Raw genomic sequence first — 24,348 nt, forward strand, 5'->3', positions numbered from 1 at the left:
CAAAACAAAGGAATACCACCATTCCTAGTAATTTTTAATTATCACCACTTCCTCAGTATAAACCAGGCTTTTCCCCTTCATTTACCAGTGGGAAACTTGACTTTCTTCGAAGTGCCTAGCTTCCTTATTAACTCTTTTGATTTGTCCTTGTGTCTTCTATGTCCATTTATTTATCTAGCCCTAAGTATTCTGGAGAGAATGCTTCTCTTGTCCTGGCCAAAGGCTTCTCATTGTGCCCTGGGAAAGAAGAGCTACCTGCCCAGCTGTGGGACTGGGTATCTGTCTCCTTTGTGCACTTCTGGCCAATAAGCACATGTTCCTCTGGCTGCTGTGGGCCTCAAAGAGTTTATTCCTGGGGACAACGAGTCCTTTTCCTATGTGATCAAACGTGGTATGCCTGAGGCTGCCCTATCAGTATGTCCAATTGCCAAGCTCAAGTTAGACACTGCTCCTTAGGAAAGGAATGCCTGTTCAATGTGCACACAAATAACTTGCATTTTTGGAATGACTACAGAAGGAGTAGTTTTACCAGTCCAGAAACCCAAATTCTCAGACTGTAGGAATGTCATACATGGAAATTTTGAAAAGCCCGCTGGGATATAGATAGTTAACATTCTACCATTATGTAGCTCTGGTGGCTTATAAAGGTGAATTTTGGCGGGGAGGGGGGTGGGGTGTACTTCTTGCTATTTTTCCCAGAGATTTTTGTCCAAAACTTTGTGATTTATTAAAGCCTTATCATTTGGCTTTGAAAACATTGCTTTAAAGTTCACAGCTGGTTTTCTTCAAATCTCTGACAACAGTAATAAAATATCATCCTGAGTTATTCCAGAGAGGAAGCTAGGATCAATGAGTATAAATAACAGAGACGTAGGCCCAATAGGTAAAGAACTCTAAGAGGAACACTGCCATTGAGCAGACAACCCTTCTGGCCATGGGAAGACCATCCAAGGCCATTAGGGGGAGATCGGGTTGTAAAAGGAATATCAGTTTTTGGTGAATGTTGGGCTGAATGACCTCCAAGTTCTCTTCGAGCTTTAAGATTCTCTGATATAATAATGGTGAGTTAAAAAATGAAGATTCTGGCTTCTTTTGACCAGACTATTTCTGACAGAGAGCTCTGCAGTGACCTTGAACATAGCATGTTCTATAGCCTGGGTGGTTCCGTGTCCTCACCCACCAAATGGGAAACAGAATTCCATACCTCGAAGACGTGTTATAAGGGTTAACCGAATTGGTCATTAAGGATTGGTGGAGTTTCTGCATATAGTAAAGCACTAAGCACTGTTATCAGTTTGTAGGTCTTCAGCTTCACCCACAGTAGAGGGAACAGAAAATGGGATAAGGCCTGTTTACCTCCTCTAGGGCCTTTTACATATAAAAAGTAACATTTCGAAACATGTTTATACGACTGCCCAAGGCCTATCCTTCTGCTGTGTGTGGGTATAATATAAGGTAAATTATAATAATTATAATAATAAGGTAAAATATAAGGTAAATTTAAGTACCAATAGGTACTTGTGGAGCTGTGTTTGGCAGTGAGTATTGGAGCCCAACGAATGCTCCGGGAATTTGGAAAGTAGAGCTCCAGCCTAGACACAGAGGAAGGAGAGTCATGAATGTGTAGAGTGAGGACATCTTGGAAGTACAGAGTCAAGACAGAGACCGAAGACAGGGGCCTGCGAGCTCATGTGTCCCGGGATAAGGAAGGCCAGTGTGTGTGGTGGGGTCGTGAGTGTCTCCCAGACTGTACAAGGATGAGGCCTTGAGAGGGCAGAGGAACTGTGTTAGCAGCTGGTCACGCCTGAAGAGCTCTGTCCGGGGGGGGCAGAATGTCTGCAGCCCGGCGTGTATAGGTGTCCTTGAGTGGAGGGGACTGAAGCCCCCTTCTCTGCTGGAAGCTGTGAGTGCCTGCATGAAGTGGGGGGCAGCGGGCTGGAGAGACACTGCTCCGATACTGAGTTCCGCCAGCTTTCACGTCTAAAGCAGCTTTTGTTGTCAGGTGGGATACGTTTGAGTCGCTGACCTCTCTGTCCCCCAAAACTTGCAGGAATACTTTCAGGGCCTGGAATCTCATATGATCTTGACTGAAACGCTCTTCAGAAAGATCATCAGCTTTGCAGTCCCACAGGAAACACGGTTCCGCACGGAACTGATGGCACAGGCTTCCGCGGTACTGAAGCAGGCTCACAAGAGGGGCGTGGAGTTGGAGTACATTCTGGAGGTGAGACTGTCCACGGACTCCCTTCCCCACAGCCGACTGTGCCATTAAGGCAAGACCTGTTTACCCATGCCATGCACCTCGTAGAACTTTGGAACTCCCTCAGACTCAGCAGTGTGTTCTGCCCTGACCCTCTTGTCTTTCTATTTCTAGTTGGATAAAGGCTCTGCCGCACCTTGAGTCGGCTAGCTTCCCTCCGTACTGACTTTAGTTAGGGCACGAAGATACTTAGGGTTTTGACAGTCAGACTAAAAAACCGCCAACCTCGCTGTACAGGATTGGAAAAAGCTGCAAATGATTTTAAAAAAAGATTCTCCAGTTTTGGCTAAAGTAAAAATCAGAATTCAGGAGTGACTGGTGTGGGATTTCTCCTTAGTAGAATGTCTACACTGTATATTTCTGTTTCTCAAATGCCTGTGGTAGCTTTTTCTACTTGTGAATGTCACGTAGTCACTTTACTGTATGAAGTAAGCACCCTCTTCCCCTTTGCTTAAATCATACGCGCATCGCCACTATGGTAAAGAATGAAACCGTGCATATCAGAGGCCTGCTGTGTTCCAGGTGCCCTGGGTACAATCATTCCATTTAATCCTCATGACGGACAAGAGAGTTATATTAGCCCCATTTTTTTAATGTTATAAATGAGGGTCAGAGAGGTTTAGTAACTTGCCCGTGTTCACACAGCAGATTGGTTGCAGATCGAAATCCCGTTCACAGTGTTTTTTGGGGGCCGCCATCTGAATCACGTGCTTCAGAGAAGCGTCTCAGAGCAAACCCCCACTATAAACAGCTCCCACATAACTTTAAAGAGAATCTGTTGAAAGCCTGTTTTCCCACACAAAAGAGGATCCTGTTCCTGGAGGACAGTTCTTTAGCTCACAGACCGATACTATGTTTCTAGACATGGACTCATTTGGATGAAGCCCACCAGGAGCTCAGCAGACAGCTGGAGGCGGTGGAAAGCAGCATCCCGAGCGTGGGGCTGGTGGAAGAGAGCGAGGGCAGGCTCATCGAGCGCATAACGCTCTACCAGGTCAGCGTCCGAGGGCATCTCGGTGTGGGAGAAGTGGCCACGTCTTCTTTCGAAACTTTCCCACGGTTTTAATATGGAATCTAAGCAGACTTGAAATCAAATATTTCATTAAGTATTTTTACTTTTATTTCAAGCTGTTGACATTGTTGAAAGCAGATAGATTTTAAGTGTTTGCTTTATAATAGAACATAAGAAAGATCTTTCTTCTTCTTCTTCTTCTTCCTTTTTTTTTTTTTTTTAAACAAGAGAGCTCTTTGAAAATTCAGCCGCCACCAAGCATTTTCTGTGTTGTTATGCTGGTGTCATGGTATTCTTACAGCTTCATAGTTTTAAAGGTACCGGACGTTACTACAAAAAGAAGAAAGGAAAGGAGTGGGGGGCGGGGAGGGAAGGGGAAGGGAGGGGGGAGGCGAGGAGTGTGGGGGGAAGGAGAAGAGAGGAGAGAAGGAAAAGAAAGAAAAGGAAAAAAATGAAAAAAGAAAAGGAAGAAGAAAGAGTAACATCTATACTTAGATATGGATGAGCCATTTCAAAGTTTCTAATCTTACTTGGGAGCACATAGTTGAAGTCTGACTAACAGGGCGTGGGAACTTTATGGGGCACCGGAGATACTGTAATTCTTAAAGAGAAAAATTGCATCATCCAAACTTTTAACCCAGTACTTTCAATCAATTTTAGCATTTGAAATCCAGCCTTAATGAATACCAGCCCAAATTATATCAGGTATTAGATGACGGGAAACGACTGCTCATATCCATTAGCTGCTCAGATCTAGAAAGCCAGCTAAATCAACTTGGAGAACACTGGTTAAATAATACCAACAAAGTGTCAAAGGAGCTTCACAGATTGGAAACAGTGTTGAAACACTGGACCAGGTAACACGGTGACTATTATATATCACTGTAGATTAGTGAGGAGTCTTTATAGGGCATTTAATATTTAATATTTAATATAGGCATTTAAGATCAGTGGGCGTGAGACTTGAAAAAGATGATCTCTTATCTGGGCACTTATTTTGTATTTTGGAAAACAAAGGCAAAAACAAAACCCCCACTTGGATTCTTACGTAATTGTATAAACAAGGAATTAGAAGCGGGCAGGGAAGCAAGTCCCTAATGCACTTTAACTTGGACATTTGCCTATGGACTTATACATGGATGGTCAAAGTAAAACCTTAGAAGGAGAGGTAGAAGGAAAGTGTGTTTGAGAAAGTAAAGTTTCTCGAGGGCAGACTGATTTTACATAGTGAAACACTATTTCTACACCACCTTTATTTTTAAGAACTTTACTATTTTCTAAATAGCCTCAATTTGAAGGAGTAAGTATGTGTATATAGTAGGTATATAAAGGTGTGTATGTATGTATATACATATTTATATGTGTGTGTGTGTATACATATATATATATATTTACATTCAGCTTAGAAATGGGAAAACTGAAACTTGCTTACAGTATAAATTGAAAGGGTAGTTGAGAGTGTGAATGCAAGAGATTATTCTCCCAAACCTCTTGTTTTAAAATTGACATTGCTGTATAAGATGGGTTAGCAGAAGAGATATATTGGATGTTTACTCAGTAGGCTCATTAATATAATTACAGATATCAAAGTGAATCTGCAGAACTTACTCACTGGTTACAATCTGCAAAAGACAGGCTAGAATTTTGGACTCAACAATCTGTGACAGTCCCACAAGAACTGGAAATGGTCCGTGATCATCTAAATGCTTTCCTGGTAAGCCTAAGGTTCTAAATCATTTGATTAAATTTTCTATACTTAGTAAGCCAACCCGGAGAGAATTTGTCCATGTTAACTATGTGTGGTCAATCGTTGTGCAAAATAATAGGCTTCAGCATTGCCTCATTAAAGCAGTTTTCAAGGAATGGCTATGTTGTTGTCTTTCGTTCAAGGCGATGGTGTGCTGCTTTTGTTTTTCTCTGGAGTGCTTACCGTAACTCCCCTTCAAGATGTAAAGAAAAATTGTTTACATAGTAAATGGTTCTCTTTTCTTAAATTAAAGGTCAGTCTATTTACTCCCAGTTTGAACATTGCTACTTCATTTAGGAGTTTTCCAAAGAAGTGGATGCCAAATCTTCCCTGAAATCATCTGTTATGAGCACTGGAAATCAGCTTCTTCGATTAAAGAAAGTGGACACAGCTGCCCTACGTTCAGAGCTGTCACACATTGAGAGCCAGTGGACTGACCTGCTGACAAATATTCCCACTGTACAGGAGAAGCTCCACCAGGTATAGAAATAATCATAAGTTTAAATCATAATAGTTGATTTAAGCAGTATTCAATGGAAAGAGAGCTAACCCTGCTTATACTTAGAAATTTAAATCAGCTTTATCATGGACATCTTGCCTTTTCTCTTTCATTGTTCTGCATACTAAAAGTGAACTGTTCTGTAAAGCCATATGTATAAATGTCATATCTTCCAAGGACTTCTTTATTGTCTGTGTGTGTGGGATGTAGAACAGAACCTTCATCTGGCCTTGTTTAAACTGTTTTCTCATGAGTAAAATGTGAGAGATTACACTTCCCTCCTAAAGTGAGTAGTTCTGAGGATTCAATCACAATACGTATAAAAGACCTATAATCTCACCTATAATAGGACAATTGACATTCAATAAGTATGCACTTTCCTTATCTGGAAATACACCTCCCTTCCCTGTATCCCAGACAGTGTATGTTTCTCTTTCTTTGGGATTCATCCCTCTACCAGGTATGATAGCCGTGTTTGAGATCTGTCTTACCCTCCTAATCAGCAGCAACGCATTTCTAGGGGCAGGAAACATCTCACATTCATCTCTGTATCTTCCCACACCACAGAGAAGCCCATAAATATTTTAAATGATGGTTTTTGTTTCTCCAAATCATTATAATAAATATCTACAAAAATATATGATCGATCAAGTAAGAGTCAGAATTCTAAGTATATTTTAGTTAAAGAGTAAGGAAATTGGCCATGCTCTTAGGAATAAATATTAGAGTGCCAAAAAATCTAGAAAATGATAGTTTGTAGTGTGGTATTTTTCTTTCTTCCTTTAACATTCCTGAGTCATAATACACAGAAATTTTTACAGGATAATTAATAAAATACATCTGTTGAATGTTTTGTAGTTAAATTTTTTTTAACTCATAAAACTAGCTATAAAATAAGAATAATATTTTCTTCTTACTGGTATTTTGATTAATTAGTTAATGTTTATACAATGTTTATAGTATTGGATGTCAAGTGAACATAAGATGACTATTATTGTTCCGTGTTTGCCTGATGTTTAATTTTAGGCTTCTAATGAGGTTAAGATCCAAAGATGTCATTAAGAATGGTTATCTCTGTTGGTACACTGGCAAGTATTAATGCAGAATTTTTAGGTTGGCAGGATTCTGGTTTGAATTTTAACACTTGTGTCTTGTTTTGTCTCTTGTTGGGCAGCTCCAAATGGATAAGCTGCCTTCCCGCCATGCCATTTCTGAAGTTATGACTTGGATTTCTCTCATGGAAAATGTTATTCAAAAGGATGAAGAGAATATAAAAAATTCAATAGGTTACAAGGCAATTCATGAATACCTTCAGAAATATAAGGTAATGGGACATTTTTTTTCTTTTATTTTTTCATATTTCAGGACTATTTTATTAAAAGAATTCAAAAAGCTCAAATTATAGACCTCAGATTTCGGAGCATATGTTTCATATATAGTGACCAGATAGAGGAACAAGGGTAAGAAAACTGCCTCCCTAGTTGTAGACATGGAAAAGTTGTCCGGTATTAGAAATAGCTTTGAAGATGATTTTGTGTCATTTAAAAAATGATAAAACAAACCATGAGAGACTCTTAACTCTGGGAAACAAACCGAGGGTTTCTGAAGGGGAGATGGGTGGGGGCGTGGGGTAACTGGGTGATGGGTGGTAAGAACAACCTATGATGTGATGAGCACTCAGTGTTATAAGCAAATGCTGAATAACTGAGTTCTACATCTGAAACAAAAAAGGTCATTCTAAAGAAGAAAATGGTATCATTGATAAATATGTTATAGTGAGATTGTACAATTTATCCAATTCTACATCCTCTACCTAAAATATGCCCATGTATTCATATTCAACATATTTATAAATTCAGGATGTCATATGTGATCTGTAATGAGCTTCTGATAGTAATGCCTTATTGTAAATATATACAGATTTTGCCATTTGGACTAAATCATGGAAATGATAATATGAATCTTAAGGTTACTTGAGGCTCCCCCATTCCTGATGAAATATAAGATATTTATATGCATAACCTTGTTTTCTTATTTTCTCCCTTCCCTTTTCAGGGTTTTAAGATAGATATTAACTGTAAACAGTTGACAGTTGATTTTGTGAATCAGTCCGTGCTACAGATCAGTAGTCAGGATGTGGAAAGTAAACGCAGTGATAAGACTGATTTTGCTGAGCAACTGGGAGCCATGAACAAAAGTTGGCAAATCCTTCAGGGTCTTGTAACTGAGAAGGTAAGCCTCTCCTGTCCATAATTACATGAAAACACCAAGAACAGGCACACTCTGTAAAGAAAATTCATTTCACAAGTAGCTTAGCTACACATAGCATGCAAACATTACTGCAGGGGACGTCACTGCATCTCATTGCTCTAAACACTCTTTACTCTTGTTAATTATTTTCTCTTACACATCCTCTACTCTTCACCTACTACATGTTGTTTTACTTTTTCTAAAGATGCCTCTTAACTTTGCCTTCCCTTTAAGTTGACTTCTTTACTTTCTTACCAACACTAGCCACTGATTCACACTTGGTAAGATTTATTTCTTAAACATACATACAATAAACTGTATTTGAAGAATTCTTAATTTAAAGCTAATAGTGTCTTGAGTTTAAAATAAAATTATACTTAATAGTGTCTTGAGTTTAAAATAAAATTACACATGTCATTTTTTTTTCAGATCCAGATGTTGGAAGGCTTATTGGAATCTTGGTCAGAATATGAAAATGATGTACAAAGTCTGAAAGCTTGGTATGAAACCCAGGAAAACAGACTAAAGCAACAGCATCGCATTGGAGATCAGGCTTCAGTTCAGAATGCAATGAAAGACTGTCAGGTAACTTGTCCAGGTGGCTGACAGGCGAATGTCACGGTTTCATGGCATAGGCCAAAGGAAGACTCAGGCCCTGGCAGTTGAGATGAAATACTGAAAAAAGTTTTGCTCAGTAATGAATTTCTTGGATTATGTGAGTTTATAGAGTTTTTTTTTTTTTAACCATTACATACTTTCACCTATTTAAAATAATTTGAAATTATGAGAATTTCGAGACATACTCCTAAGTAGAGAGAATGCTTCTAACCCTTCTATACTGATCATCAGATTTAATAGTTAAGATTTTGATGTCTTTGCCTGAATTATTTCTTTTCTTAAATATTTTCCAGTAAACCCCAGATGTCATGTTATTTTCTTCCTGCCTACCACAATACACATCTCTAAGAAACTGACGTTTTCTTATATATCCATAACATCATTATCACCACAAAAACTTTAACAATAATCCTTTAATATCATTCAATGCTCAATTCATAATATTGTTTCTTCAGTTTTCTTTAAAATGTCTTTTTTTTTTCCAGTTAATCTATCACGTAAGGGTACAAAAATGTCCACGTGCCACATTTGTTATCAGATCTCTAAAGCCTCTTTAGTATTTTTTTTTTTTCCTGGTAGAAAGAAAAACTTTATTAAGTCAAGTTCTGGTTTGTTTTGTTTTGTTTTGTTTTTAATTTATTTTTTATTATTAGCATAACGGTATTCATTATTTTTGCACCACACCCAGTGCTCCATGCAATCCATGCCCTCTGTAATACCCACCACCTGGTACCCCGACCTCCCACCCCCCACCCCTTCAGACCCCTCAGATTGTTTTTCAGAGTCCATAGTCTCTCGCGATTCACCTCCCCTTCCAATTTACCCCAACTCCCTTCTCCTCTCTAACATCCCTTGTCCTTTAGTATTTTTAAAAAATTTATAAATACAGTTAACTTGTTGCAGGACCTGTAGACTGGCCCGGATTTGGGATTAGCCTGTGGACTTCTTTTAAGATGTCATTGACATTGGTTTTCTCTCATCTGTATCTCCTGTAAAGGGAAGTTAACACTAGAGACTTGCAGGAATTGGTTATCAGCTCTAAGGAGCTGAGTGCTTCACAGGTGACCGTGGTGCCTTCTCCCATGTTCCACGGGAAGCATTCAACAGCTTCTGCTTGTTCTGTTGTTAGTGATAAGAATCTCCAGTTCAGATGGAGTGAGCGTACTCTAAATGTCTTCCAGTGACTTTGGAACACTTAACGTTTGCCCAGGTGTTCTTGTTTATACAAAAGAAATGTGAGTTATTACAGGTAGTGCTATAGTAAAATTTTAAAATAATACAATAATTTTTAATGTACAGATTAGCTGTGATGGTTCTCTGTAGTGCTTTCAAAGACCAGTTGAAGACTCAGCTGTGAAGTAGTTTTATAGAAACACTCCTTTCCCCAAATCTTGAGAGACCTTTCATAATGATCTTCCTTCCAACTAGCATTTTTTTTCTTAGCATTTTTTTTTTTCTGAGGACACATGTAAAGAGAGATATATTTAAGCTCTTGGTGAAAGCTTTTCCATTCAGAAAAGGAAAAGCAGATGCCCTTGTGCTGGGCTGACAATCTAATGGATTGTCATTTCCAGAGTGTGTAAAAGTGACAAAGAAAACCATCATATAGAGAAATACCTAGAAGTTTTTAAAAAATGCTTCACATCAGAAGACGGGTGTGTAGAACACTGAGGACTGAAACTATGTATCAGTGATTTTCACTGCATTTCCTGTTTTCCAAGGACTAGTAGTGTTTCTAATTTTGGCCACCAATTTTATATATCAAAATGTACAAAAAAATCCAGAATTTCACAATTTTACTTTGAGGGAGAAGTCAGACCTCTTAAGTTCCTAAATTAAAATGTTTCCATTCAAGTTAAAAGATCATTTAAGTGTGAACATCAGTAAGATTAGTGCTTCTTTGTTATGTCCTTGTGATAAACTTTTCTGTTAAAACTGAAATAATACTTTAACTTTTCCTTTTTTTCTTCTTTCTCTCCTACTTTTTCTCACTATTTTTCTCTTCTCTTTCATATACTTTTTTCCTGCCATTTTTCCATTTTGTTTCTTTTCATGGCCGTGTCTTCTATTTAACAGAGGCGTTACTATCAGAAAATGTAGTGGAAGCTTGGCCAAGTTGTACTCTTTTCCAGACCCAAATTTTAGTCTCATAGAAGGTCACACCAGGCAGTGTCAGGAGGAAAAGCTTAAAATGTGGTTTAAAGACCTTCACACACAATGCCAATTAATAATTTCAAATGTAGTCATTTTTTTTTTAAACAAAGAACAGAATGAGAGTAACCCACACAGTTATTTTGGGCATCACATAAAAATCACAACAGCTTAATGGCAGGTTCTATTTGGCAGTACCACAAACCTTGATAAAAATTTATTGTCATTTTTGAGAAATTGTTCCTCTGGACCGAAGTGTGAAATTCAAGCCAGCAGACTTAAATCGGTGACTGGATTTAAGCTTTATTTTGTTTAAAACATCTTGAATATTTTCCCACTCTTTCAGAGGTGATTTATTAATTTAAACCAACATAAAAAATAATATTTATGAATTAACTTAGGTTAAGAGTGATTTATTGTAGCAAAAAAAATGTTAGGTTTGGCTTTTTTCTTCATTGATCAGAAACAAAATCGTCTTTTAATTATTATTGAAAGGAAAGGAAAACACATTTTCGTTTTGTACAAAATATATATTTCAGTCTTGTTTCCTTCCTGGGATTTGCTTTGATGCCAACATAAGCAGGCAGGCCATTTTAGAGTTGTGTTTTTAAGCAACGGATCATTCATTTAATATTGTTCCTTAAAAAAGTTAACATCTATGGATGAATAGGATAAATTTAATTCCAGTGGCTGGATTTTAGAATCATATTAAAGACATGTCGAAAGGATTGTTTATGGTTACCTTTTCAAAGAAGTAGAGAGAGAAATCCTTAAATAGTAAAATTAATGATGTTCTCCATACTGTATAAGGACCCATAACTCTAGTAATCACTATATTCCATTCTCTGGTTAATTATCAAAGCTGTCAAAATATTGACAGAATTATGAAGTGGAAGTGAAAGCACAATATTAAAAACAAAAATGATTTCCTCAGGCTACTAATTGCATGAATTTCTAATTAATACATCAAGAAAAAAGTAGCCTCATGATAATTAAGGAGAGAAAAATACATAAATCAGTACTGACTCATAGCTGATTACCAAATAACTGACAATACTATCCTACATTTGCCAAGTTTTTAACAGCTTAAAGATGTTTTTCATGTTTATTATTTGGGGATTTTCTTCACTTTACCCTCCAAGGCCTACATATCTACATCTCAAATTCTGGAGATACGCTTCTGAATATAAGAATGCACCCATGCTTTAATATATGACTTCTCACATCGCCCAAACTTGGGATTTACACCCTTTCCACAAGTCCCATCTGGGGACTCGCCTCCAACACTGTGCTGGGAGTCAGTAGGCTCAGGAGGCTTGAGGTCTCATCCCATTTCCTGGCCTCCCCAGCTCTGTAACCCAAGACAGGTTGTGTGACCTGATCTCCCATTTATTCATCCATAAAATGTTAATAGCAGGCTCAGCCTGCTATACTGAGCTTTCCAAAGTTTCCAATGGCATTAAAATGTAAGTGGGATTATAATGTATGATTAAGGATGATCTCTAGAACGTTGCCTCGTTGTATTTTCTTTCTTGAAGATTTTGTTCTGTTATAAATGCACATCCCAAAGAAAGTAAGAGTTTGACTCATTAAAAAAAAAAAAAAAAAAAAAAAAAGCCCATAATCTTTCAGAATCACATAGAATCCGAGAGAAAGAAAGGCTAAAAGAGATTCTGATTTTCTGTCTGAAGAAACAAACCCAGTGGCAGTTTCTAACTTAAAAGTGGCACAGCTTCATAGTAGCAGAAATGTAACTAAACTCAGATACCAAGAATACCATCCTATTGCATTTTATCCTTTGGCCTAGGACTATTTTAACTTTCCCGACATGAATTTAAGAATGTAAATCATATTACCATTTCCCACATATATTTCTTTTCTTCTAACTTTTTGAAAAGAATTACACGTTATCATGTCTCTATCTATTAAGTAATCAAATTTGGCTTAAACTTGGGGGGATATCAGGCTGTCGTGCGTGCCACAGAGGTCCATAATAGAACAATTTAAAATGACTATTTTAATCTTTCAGGATCTAGAAGATTTGATTAAAGCAAAAGAAAAAGAGGTGGAGAAAATTGAGCAGAATGGACTTGCTTTGATTCAGAACAAGAAAGAAGAAGTCTCTGGTGTTGTCCTGAACACACTGAGGGAGCTCAGGCAAACGTGGGCTAATTTAGACCGCATGGTAATATTACTGGAGGAGACTGGGCTCCAAACATGTCATGGCATTTTAGTTTTCCTAAAATAACTGAGTAAATAGTGATGGAACCTCTACATTATCTTTTTGTATTAAGTCTACTTCATTAACTGAGATTATTATTTATGTGTGAGAGAAAGGGAGAGCATGCATGCATGTACAGGGGGAGAAGCGGAGGGGAAGCGGACTCCACACTGAGTGTGAAACCCAACACGGGTTTTATCCCATCTCCCCACCTGGAAGATCTGACCTGAGCCAAATCCAAGTCAGATGCTTCCCGGCTGAGCCACCCAGGCACCCCTATTAACCTCTTTTTAAAAATAAAATCTAGCTTTGGCTATTTCCTATCATAAACCATTATTATGATGTACATTATTATGAATTATTATAAACATTACTCTTTTAATAACCCCAGGATTACATTTAGAAGATTAAGGGTGACCTTTGGGAAATCCAAAGTAGAGGTCTTTCCAAATGACACAGACCAAACTAAGAGCCTGAATTTTCTGTTGCAGATAAGTCTCAGGAAAGAATGTTCTTAGATGTTTTGTCTTAAGATATAAATTTGAGTGTGCGTGCATGTGTGTGTGTGTCTGTGTGTGTTTGAGAACATGCATATGTGAGATAAAAAGAGATGGAGGAGAATGAGGGAGGAGATAGTTAGCTAGCTAGCTAGACAGACAGATTTTTATTTCATTTCCTGGGACCAAACTGCCTAGATTTCTCTTAGTCCAGAAGTATGATCTTAGGTGATTTTCATAACCTCATTGTGCCTCTGGTTTTTTATCTATAGGATGGGAATTATAATCACACCCGTCCCATAAGGTTGTTACAAGGACTAAATGAGTTAATGCATTTAAAATAATAACAATGTATCATATGATCTCCCTGATATGAGGAAGTGGTGATGCAACATGGAGGCTTAAGTGGGTAGAAGAAGAAGAAATGAAACAAGATGGGATTGGGAGGGAGACAAACCATAAGTGACTCTTAATCTCACAAAACAAACTGAGGGTTGCCGGGGGGAGGGGGTTTGGGAGAAGGGGTTGGGATTATGGACATTGGGGAGGGCATGTGATTTGGTGAGTGCTGTGAAGTGTGTAAACCTGGTGATTCACAGACCTGTACCCCTGGGGATAAAAATATATGTTTATAAAAAATAAAAAAATTAAAAACAAACAAACAAACAAACAAAAAAAATAATAATAACAATGTATTTAAAATAATATATTTCCAAATTAAATATATTGATCTTCTATCATTTTTATATTTCATAGATATATAGCATATATATTACATATATTTACATACAAAGGTTGTAAGTTACCTTTTAAAGCATTTTAATTTAGACTGAGTGGTCAAAATTCACAAAAAGACATACATTTCATTGTGGCCATCTCTCTTTTCAAGTCTTTTTTTTTTTTTCTCATTTCTTTATAATGCCTGAAACCCTGAGGAAGTTCTTATATATTAATGTTTCCATCAGTTAAATATGTATGCTATCACTTTAAATATTTAAAATTTTAAATATGCAATTCTAAGAAACACCTATCTCTTTCAAAAGGTTGGACAATTAAAGATACTGCTGAAGTCCGTGTTCGACCAATGGAATAATCACAAGGTAGCCTTTGACGAGATCAACAGCTACCTCATGGAGGCGAGATACTCTCTGTCCCGCTTCCGTCTGCTGACTGGTTCTTTAGAAGCAGTACAAGTTCAGGTAGACAATCTTCAGGTAAGGAATGAATGTAACCCATCTTGATACTCTTGTGAATTTGAGAAAATTTAAAAAAAAGCAAACTTGAACAGCACCCTGGAATGTTGCTGTATATTGTTGGCATTTAATTATTTTTAAATACTTGAAATTAATCCTACCTGCTTTGTTTGTAACTTTTCCCATGGGCACCAAATTTCTGGATTGCTGTATAACTAAATGGTTTTTAGTTGCTATATAACTAAACGATTTTTTTAATTCTGTGATATAAATCTCCCCATGAATACATTTTATAAAATGATTTTACATCCAGCCAACCTCCTTGATCTATTGCTGCTGCCTTTATGTCTTCCCTTTCTCTCTTTATCCTGCTTCTCCAAACATATTCTAAGGGAACAAAAAGAAAGCAAAGAGAAAGATAGCCAAAATGGTAAACGTGTAAACTATTAACCTATTTTCCTTTCATTCGGTTTAGTATCAGTCGTCTGTCCGATGCGTGCACATAAGCCTCTTTTTCTAACACTTCCTGCTTAGTTTCCTGGGTGCCCGTCATCACCGAACTCATACAGGATTGAGGCTGCTGTTTGACTGTGCAGAGCACTGTCTCCTACCTCAGGCCCCTGCCTTCAAATCAGCTGCTGCCCTCACTGCCCTGCACACCACTCACTGACTGGGCGCTCTCTCACCTGTGGCCGCTCATTCTCCCTGGCTAGCTCATGCAGACAGGGACACGAGATGGGCAGGGTAGGCCCTCAAGGGATGGGACGCCAGCAGGAGCCCAGCATGTGCCCTCCGGACGTCCGTCCACTTCCCTGGCTTGGCTATGAAAGTCTCCATGTTGCTGAACCTCATCCACACATGCTCTGATCAGGGAATGCCTTTTCTCGAGGGTGGCATAGGAGGGAGGAGAGATAAAATGTGTGTATCCACAATTTCTTTAAACCTTAAAGAGTTGTTGTAGATACTGAGAATCATTAAAACTTGCTTTGAGACTAGTAAGTCTGAAAACAGATTTTATGATTTTGAGGTGATTAGAAGTACTTTTTAATTTAGCCTGTTCTGTATTTAACACCAGCACATGCTGTCTTAAGATATGAAAGGGTTTTGATTTGATGGCAATCAGATAGTCTTAAATAGAACTGGGTTTTTGTAGCCTCCGTCACCTATGGGGTTTTGTTAAGAACTGAGTCTAGCCCTCCAGCAGTATTTGCAGGGAAGTGCCTTTCTTCAAGATCCTTCGCTAGTCCTTGGTAGAAGACTGTGCCAAGTCTGTAGCCTGTGTAATAAATATTCTTTGGAAGGAAGAACACCCAGAGATAGAACTTACAAGTGGTACTCAGAAAAGTTAGGACTTCTTAAGGTCTGATTATCTGGAGTTTCCTGTAGAAGAACTCTAGATATGTAATAAAATGGGGACCAGGGTTTTGACTTTGAATAGCAAAGAGATCCAGTGAGACAGACTGCGTCCAGATCATGGCCCTAGCTTCCTACTAGGAGACAGACAAGGGACTCATGTGAGCTTTCCCAGCAGAATTCCAGATGCTACTGTAAGAACGTTTAGCTGTTAGGAATCCCTTTTCACACCTTTGAGAACCAAATTATAAAAGAAGAAACGATGATTGAAAGAAAATTTACAAAGCATCAGAACAAAATTATGGTTTATATATTTATATGTACATAGTTATAGAAATAGCTATAAATTACTTTTAAACAATTATTAGAATTTACATCCTGTCATGTCATCTGTGGCACTTTTTTTTTTTTTTTTAATTTTGGGGCAGAATCTTCAAGATGATCTGGAAAAACAGGAAAAGAACTTACAGAGGTTTGGCTCTGTCACCAACCAACTGTTAAAAGAGTGTCACCCGCCTGTGACAGAAACTCTTACCAATACATTAAAAGATGTCAATATGAGGTATGGAACATGCTCATTTTGCACTGTTATGCATTATTTATATCACAGCCTTATGACAAATAACCACAGAATTAAGGCATTTTGAATTTGAGCTTTCTACATTCTATTCTACTCATGTTTCAATTTTCACAAATGAATTGAAGGTAACTAAATGTAGTGAAGAGACTTAGAAATAGATGAACACTGCTGTTTACCCAAAGATTACCTCATTTCTATTATCTGCCCTTGAACTGTGAGTGGGCATTGTGTCAAAGAGAAATGAGACATCTCTGAATTATTCCCATATTCACGTGAAGCAGGATTGTCAAAAATAAAAGAGCAAATAACAGCATTTGGTAAGAGGTGCTAATCTGCCCGTGAGTGTTGGCTATTGTTTCCAGATGGAATAACTTGCTGGAAGAGATCGCTGAGCAGCTGCACGCCAGCAAAGCCCTACTTCAGCTTTGGCAGAGGTACGGGGACTACTCGAAGCAGTGTGCCTCTGCGCTGCAGCAGCAGGACGACCGAACCAACGAGCTCCTGAAGGCGGCCACCAACAAGGACATTGCTGATGACGAGGTTGCGACGTGGATCGAAGATTGCAATGTATGTTTGGCGACTCTAGTGTTCCCCCCCGCCTCCCATGCCATTCTCAGCCATCTCAAGTTTAGCAAGGCCAGGGCTGATGTGTGCAAGCTTCTGGTATGCCTCAGTATGTGGGACAGCTATCCAAAAATGGTTTTAAGTACCAAAGAGCCTGCTGGGGTTTCAGAACCCAGTTAGTTGCAGATGTGTCTGATTTAAGAGGTCCCTCCCCCTGTTTCATTTTCACAGATGAGCTGTTTTCCCATCTTTCCTAATGGCACACCATCCTTGTGAAGATTTAGGTTGGTTGTTTTTACACATTTGCCAGTTAAGAAATAAGAGAGTATGGAGAATAATGTTTTATCTTTTAAAAATCCACCGTGAAAGGTATTACCTAGTTAGGTCCATTATTTCTTATGTAAGCATCGACATAATTATTTCTTCTAAGAATTTAATGGTGGAAAGAAGTCTTTCTCTCCTGATTTACTGGTGTGCCTCTTTTTAATAGCTTTTTAATATTTCTTTTTTTTCCCTGAAGTTGCCAATAACCTACTTTAGGTTTTCAGAAACAGTCTCTTGTTTCACCCATTACATGGTTCTTCTGCTTCTCCTTATTTGTCTTTATTTTAATGAACTTGTTCCAAAGATCTTCTTGTAAACTTTCCCAAATCAGTTTATTAGAATTAAGCAGGTTATAAAAAGCACATAAATCTCAACCTATTTGGGGCGCCTGGGTGTCTCAGTGGGTTAAGCCTCTGCCTTCGGCTCAGGTCATGATCTCAGGGTCCTGGGATCGAACCCCGAATTGGGCTCTCTGCTCAGCAGGGAGCCTGCTTCCTCCTCTCTCTCTCTGCCTGCCTCTCTGCCTACTTGCGATCTCTCTCACTCTGTCAAATAAATAAATAAAACCTTTAAAAAAAATTTCGACCTATTCTAATACCTTCACACAAATACTAAATAATCACTTTAAAGCTAACATTTAATACTAAAGATAGCATAAGGCTTTTTTCTCCTCCTTCCACATAGTTTATCCTTACAGGATTTGTCATTTTTAATTTTCACTCCTCTTGAGTTGATACATCACACCTATTTTAGGGGGTAGTCCTCCAAATTATTTCTCTGAATTGTTCTAAGATCTGTGTCAAGGTCAAAGCTTCCTTCTGTTTGTTTTTCTCCCTGTCATAGGCATCGCTGTCTAGCTAGAGCAGGCTCTGCTCTTTCCACCATGTCGGGTGGAGCACCAGCAACAGGGAGAAGAACCAGTCATTTGTCAGCTCTTAGCGGTAGATGGAAACCAAGAAGCAGAATCTCCACTGGCTTAAATTTTGAGCATTTAGGAGTGTCCCACCAGAAGTGGAGGCAAGAGAAGCCATGGAAAAGGGTGGAGATGCCGTCTGCTTCTGTTCCCTGCCCACCAGGGCCATCGCTGGGGTTCCAGGCTCCCCTGAGACAAGAGGGTCTGTTGTAACCATTATAATGCGACCATGCGTGTGAAACACGCTGTTGGCGAACTCAGCCACTGTGTGCGCAGAATTCAACAGGAAAAGGCAAAATGTAGCGCTCTGTTTTTGATTTTGATTTGATATCAACTACATGAAAAGAGAGGAAAAACATGCCCAAATGCTTCTGGTTATTGGTTCTTCTTGTGGATGTGCCTTCTTATGTAGGTTTCCCTGTGCTTCCCCCCACCCCGTGTCCTCGTGTCCTACCATGAACCTTTGTGGCTTTTATTATAGAACAGTCCATGTTTGTCTAAAAATGTTAACACACATCCATTTTCAAAAATCAGATTTAATCCCTCATGATTTTTCTGCGGGTGAAGTGTATTTAGTGTAATAATTTGACAAGTAAGAATTGAGTGTGTCCGGATGCGTGGCCCTTTGCTGATGATCAGTTTAAGGAGTGCTCTTACCACGTTGTTTCATAATGGGCCTATTTTCATCATCTGTAGGATCTCCTCAAAGAACTGGGGGTAGTGAAGGATTCCCTATTTGTTCTGCGTGAGCTGGGAGAGCAGCTCAAGCAGCAAGTGGACGCTTCAGCGGCATCAGCCATTCAATCCGATCAGCTGTCTTTGAGTCAACATCTGTGTGCCCTAGAGCAGGCTCTTTGCAAGCAGCAGACCATGTTACAGGTATGTTACCGACCTCATATTCCACATGTGTTGTCAATTGGCTTTCTATAACATCTGAGCCTAACCACAGGAAAAGAAAGTTTTCTCATCATTGAGACAATGCCTCGTTCAAGACCAAAGAATTAAAAAGCAAATGAACTTGGAAGTTCCAGTAGGGACAAGGGAAGGTGGGAGTCTTGTACTGTTCTTGACAATGTAATTTTGCCCCTAAAAGCAATGCTTCTTTCTATGGTACCGGGTAAAATACATCCAACTAATAAATACCAAGTGGCTTTAGTGTTGACATTCCTATTTATATAACAAGTTTTTGCCAAGAATAAGAGTATTTTTCTGTTTGGTAGTATATTTTAAAAATAATTGGTCAATTCATAAACAGTATCTAGGAGTAATTCTGAGTTTTCAAAAATATTTTTTACATGAATGAAGAGAAGGAAAGTTAAGAAGAAAAGTTAAGTCATGTAGCCTTATGGCATCTTGAGGATGGATACTTGACACAAAGATATGAAAAATAATTTCAATATCCAATTGCCCTTTCATTAGATATCTAAATACCAATTTTCTTTTGTGAAAAAAATAAAGACTGGAGTTCTTGACTATGAAACCTTTACCAAGAGCTTAGAAGTGTTGGAGGCCTGGATAGTAGAAGCTGAAGAAATATTACAAGGGCAGGACCCAAGCCACTCATCTGACCTCTCAACCATCCAGGAAAGGATGGAAGAACTTAAGGTAAGTACATTCAAATCCTAGGCCTAGATCTTCGATCTTTTGCCCTCAAAGTCGTAAGGAATACTCCCAACTCCCAACATTAGACCTACTTTTATTTTAAGCTCACAGAGAAACCCTTGCCAGCTCTGTTTTCCTGCCGTGTACACACACTGATTTCATGCTCTGCGTTGAGAGTCAGCCAGGGGCAATCCTAGGAGTCCGGGTCACTCCTCCCTCCTACCTCTCGTCCCTTCCCTGGCCCAGCGGATCCCCTCGAACTTCCCATTTCCATCTCTACCCTCACCCACTCCTAGACAAGCCCCCAATGTCTCAGACCCCAACAGTAGCCTCCAGGGTCCTCTCTGCGGTGACCCCAGCCCCTCCAACCCACAGCTACCATAATGATCTTTTTCTTTTAAAGGGTTTTACTTAATTATGAACTGTTTTAAACACTCAAAAATAAGTAAAATGTTAACAAAAGACACACCAGTTTTATCGTATCATTCCTCTGCTTCAGACCCTCCACGGGTTCCCACTGCTCTCAGGGTAAAGACCAGTGTGGACCATCACCCCCCAGTGGACCAGGCTTCCATCTTCCAAAGGGTCTTGTCTTCCCCACTGGTCATCTCAGTGTCCGCTACCGCGCTTCCTAGCCTTTGCGTGCATGACGTCACCCCTTGCTGGAATTTGTCAGCTCCTGCCCACCAAACGCAATGCATTTGGGGTCATTTTGTTCAATGTCATTCTCTGAAGAAAGCTTCCTCTTTTCTTGAAGCTCCCCCATGTAACACTTTGATAGCACACTATTTTTTTTTCTTCAAAATATTTTACATACCATTTTAATGACATTCACGGGATTAGGAGACGACTCTTGTGGATTAGTATTATCGGCGTAGTATCTTCTGTCCAGAAGCCCCATGAGAAGGACCACTGCCTGTCAGTTTCGTTCACTGCTGATATCTACCCATGACAATACTGCCATCTAATTGTTAAGCTTCTGACTTCAACAGTTGGAAAGATTTATTCTGTCTTTAGGGTAATGAGCCTGAATCAGAGCCTGTGAAGAGAAAATACACACAGCCAAGGATGTCCTCCCATTTACCTCTTCCTGTATTCCTAGATGGAGTTACGGGTGCCCACACATAAACCAGAAAAGACCGTTTTGTCCTGTGTTTGAGGAGAGGGAGGAGCCCTGAGAGCACAGGACGCTTTGTTAGTTGTGTCTCACCAATTTCAGGGTTGGGGCCAATGACCTAAAACTGAAGCTTCCAGGATATTGGGTGTTGCCTTCAAAGCTCAAAGGGGATCTCACTCCATCTAGCAAGTGCTCGGTGGCTCTTACTTACCCAGCTCTACCACGTACTGGCTGAGTGGCCGTGAGCAATTTACAAACCATTTCTAAGCCTCATCATTAAGTCAGAATAAGTCAGAATACTCATGGTACTTACCTTAGGGGATTATTTTACAAATAAAATGAGTTATTACCTGTAAAGCTCTCATGCCATTATTTGATTCATTGTAAGTGCTCAAGAAATGTTAGCTCTTACTCTTATAATGGTTACCATTATAAATATTCTTATTGGTAATAGATAATAAAGGAGCAGAATAGCCTAGACAGATGGAATATAAGGGTCAGAAATACGCCTTTTCAGTCATCAGCATAATTTTCATCCATCAGCAAGTAAATGATTCATGGGAACTACTAAACGTTCGGTGGGAGGGCGTGAGGAGCTATAGCAGCAGGAGAAACAGGTTAGGAGACGCCACTCTTCTTTATTGGCAGCTCTGGAGATGACAAGTCAATGGCCCAGAAATGCAGGGAGACCAAAGACCTGCTTCTTCCTGAAATCAGCAGGTCACTGTGAAGTTTGAAAGAACTCTGCGTTTTCTGACCATAGTGCTAAACTGACTTTTAAATCTTGTTTCCAGGGGCAGATGCTAAAATTCAGCAGCCTGGCCCCTGACCTAGACCGTCTGAATGAGCTTGGATACAGGCTACCGCTGAATGATAAAGAAATCAAAAGGATGCAGAGTCTGAACCGACACTGGTCTCTGATCTCCTCACAGACCACAGAGAGATTCAGGTGGAGTAACCAAGGGATGTTTGGGCCACTCTGATACACCAGTAGACAGAAGTGCATGGCTTGTGTGTACTGATAAATTCCAGGTCTTTCCAGTGGCACTCACCATTGAACTAGAAATGGTGAACTCAGATTGTGAAGTGGTTTCCCATGCTTGATGCGTGAAATACTGTTTTAGCAAAAAAAAGAAGGAACTCTTTTACATAAAACTATATTAAAGGTACATACATAATTTTATCAATCTGAAAACCTACCATTTTATTTGGGGGGGAGGGGGTGGTGGTGGTTGTTGTTTTTGTGTGCTGAAATCCAGGAGAAAACCTACCATTTTAAACTTTTATTCTTTTTGAAACATTTGCTACCTAACATTGAAAGCTTTGTGGTGGTCCCGTTAGAATCAGAGACAGAGGATATTTTCTAATCTAATTTTACATATTGACAGGGTAAGAACTAACAAATGACACTGTAATCGTGTTCTTTTTCCTTTGTTTTATCAGTAAGTTGCAGTCATTTTTGCTGCAACACCAGACTTTCTTGGAAAAATGTGAAACATGGATGGAATTCCTGGTTCAAACGGAACAAAAGTTAGCGGTGGAGATTTCAGGCAACTATCAGCATCTTTTGGAGCAGCAGAGAGCGCATGAGGTAAGGTATGCCGGTAGGGTTTGGGGTAATGAAACAGTCTTAGGGAAAGTCTGTGCACTGCCACGTGGAGGAGTTCAGGCACTGTTTATTGTGCTGAGTCTGCTCTGGTGTAGGCACTGTTGTGCCTTCTTTCTTAAGTTTTAGGTTTCTGTATCTTAACTATAAAAATGTGGTGCAGTTCTTTGCTTCCATTGCTGGTTTTCCAAATGTGTTAGGCTTCAATATCCTGCAATGTATACTACTAGAAGGGTGGTAAAAGCCTACTTATGAGGGTGTCGGGGGGAATCAGGGGCGTGTGCGGAAGGAATACAGAAAGACAATTTTCAAATTCAGTTACATGCTATGTTAATATTGCCAAAGCTAGTTGCTTAAGAGATTTTGCTTTGATCACGAGTCTTTGATAAATGAAAATTGAGTGTTCTGTAAAAAAAAAAAAAATCCATATTTTATACTTGGAAATCAAGCTATCAGATGTATCCGAGAGTACCTCTTGATCAAATGGCATTATGATTATTTCTAAGGAAACACCAGCGAGAGAACTAGATACAAAAAGCAAATTAATTAATTTGCTGCTTGTCTCAATTTTGTTGCTCACTGGTGTAAGCACATCGGCCCATGTGTTTCTGAAGTATATACAAATGGAGAAATAGGATTTACCTAAAAGCAGAGAAAAGCTTAAACAAACTTAAAAGAGAATGATACTAAAAGTTTTTGCTTAAATTTTAACAATAAAGACTTTAAATATGTATAAGGTATTTTAAAATCCAGTTTTATCAGTTTGACTAAAGATGGAATAAAAGAAAATGAGTTAAAACTACAGTGAGTGCAGAGGAAGGTGAATCTTCTTACACTGTGGGTAGAAATGCAAACTGGTGTAGCCACTCTGGAGAACAATATGGAAGCTCCTTAAAAAGTTCAAAATAGAACTATCCTATGACTCTGGAATTGCACTACTGGGGATTTACCCCAAAGGTACAAATGTAGTGATCCGAAGGGTCATCACACCCCAGTATCTATGGCAGCAATGTCCACAATAGGCAAACTATGGAAAGAGCCCAGATGTCCATCGACAGATGAATGGATAAAGAAGATGTGGTGTCTGTTATATGCAAGGGAATACTACTCAGCCATCAAAAAATGAAATCTTGCCATTTGCAACAAGGTTGGAACTAGAAGGTATTATGCTAAGTGAATAAGTCAATCAGAAAAAGACAATTATCGTATGATCTCCCTGATATGTGGGAATTTGAGAAACAAGGCAGAGGATCATAGGGGAAGACAGGAAAAAAATGAAACAAGGTAAAACCAGAGAGGGAGACAAACTATAAGAGACTCTTAATCTCAGGAAACAAACCAAGGGTTGTCGGAGGGGAGGAGGGGGAGGAGAGGGAAGGGGTGGCTGGTGATGGACACTGGGGAGGGTATGTGCTATGGTGAGCGCTGTGAATTGTGTAGGACTGAAGAATCACTGAAACGCCTGAAACAAATAATATATTATATGCTAATTTTAAAAACTTAAAGGATAAAAAATTAAAAATAGATAAGGGTAAAAAAAATGCATTTTCCTGTACTGCAGGATTTTGCATGTATCCAGATACAACTGGAAATATCTTTCAAAGCCTTGCTAAAGCCAGAATTTTTGTGGAAGTTACTAGGAAACTGATCCCTAAAATTGGGAACTCTAAAAACATGTTCTTCTGTTTTTTCAAATAATAGTTGTTTCAAGCAGAGATGTTCAGTCGCCAGCAGATTTTGCACTCAATCATTATTGACGGGCAGCATCTTCTAGAACAAGGTCAAGTTGATGACAGGTAGGATCTTTGATATTATGAAGAAAGGTTTCAGTGAATTAGTCA

General features: G+C 39.0%; 1 protein-coding gene across 18 annotated transcripts in view; it reads left to right on the top strand.

Annotated features, from left to right (window-relative positions):
* The window catches only part of SYNE1 (spectrin repeat containing nuclear envelope protein 1), a 465,519-nt gene that overhangs the window by 358,007 nt on the left and 83,164 nt on the right, over positions 1–24,348 (top strand). For all 18 annotated transcript variants that reach the window (XM_059176745.1, XM_059176748.1, XM_059176749.1 and 15 more), the window contains 17 exons: positions 2,051–2,224; positions 3,123–3,254; positions 3,933–4,129; positions 4,854–4,986; positions 5,317–5,499; positions 6,693–6,842; positions 7,574–7,750; positions 8,198–8,353; positions 12,567–12,722; positions 14,299–14,469; positions 16,230–16,363; positions 16,744–16,948; positions 18,879–19,061; positions 19,641–19,787; positions 21,696–21,850; positions 22,345–22,492; positions 24,209–24,303. In XM_059176745.1, the coding sequence (XP_059032728.1) occupies positions 2,051–2,224; positions 3,123–3,254; positions 3,933–4,129; positions 4,854–4,986; positions 5,317–5,499; positions 6,693–6,842; positions 7,574–7,750; positions 8,198–8,353; positions 12,567–12,722; positions 14,299–14,469; positions 16,230–16,363; positions 16,744–16,948; positions 18,879–19,061; positions 19,641–19,787; positions 21,696–21,850; positions 22,345–22,492; positions 24,209–24,303 (2,696 nt within the window). The remainder of the gene's footprint in view (positions 1–2,050; positions 2,225–3,122; positions 3,255–3,932; positions 4,130–4,853; positions 4,987–5,316; positions 5,500–6,692; positions 6,843–7,573; positions 7,751–8,197; positions 8,354–12,566; positions 12,723–14,298; positions 14,470–16,229; positions 16,364–16,743; positions 16,949–18,878; positions 19,062–19,640; positions 19,788–21,695; positions 21,851–22,344; positions 22,493–24,208; positions 24,304–24,348) is intronic.

This window comes from Mustela lutreola, chromosome 6 (genome assembly GCF_030435805.1).
Source record: "Mustela lutreola isolate mMusLut2 chromosome 6, mMusLut2.pri, whole genome shotgun sequence".
NCBI classification, from domain to species: Eukaryota; Metazoa; Chordata; class Mammalia; order Carnivora; family Mustelidae; genus Mustela; species Mustela lutreola.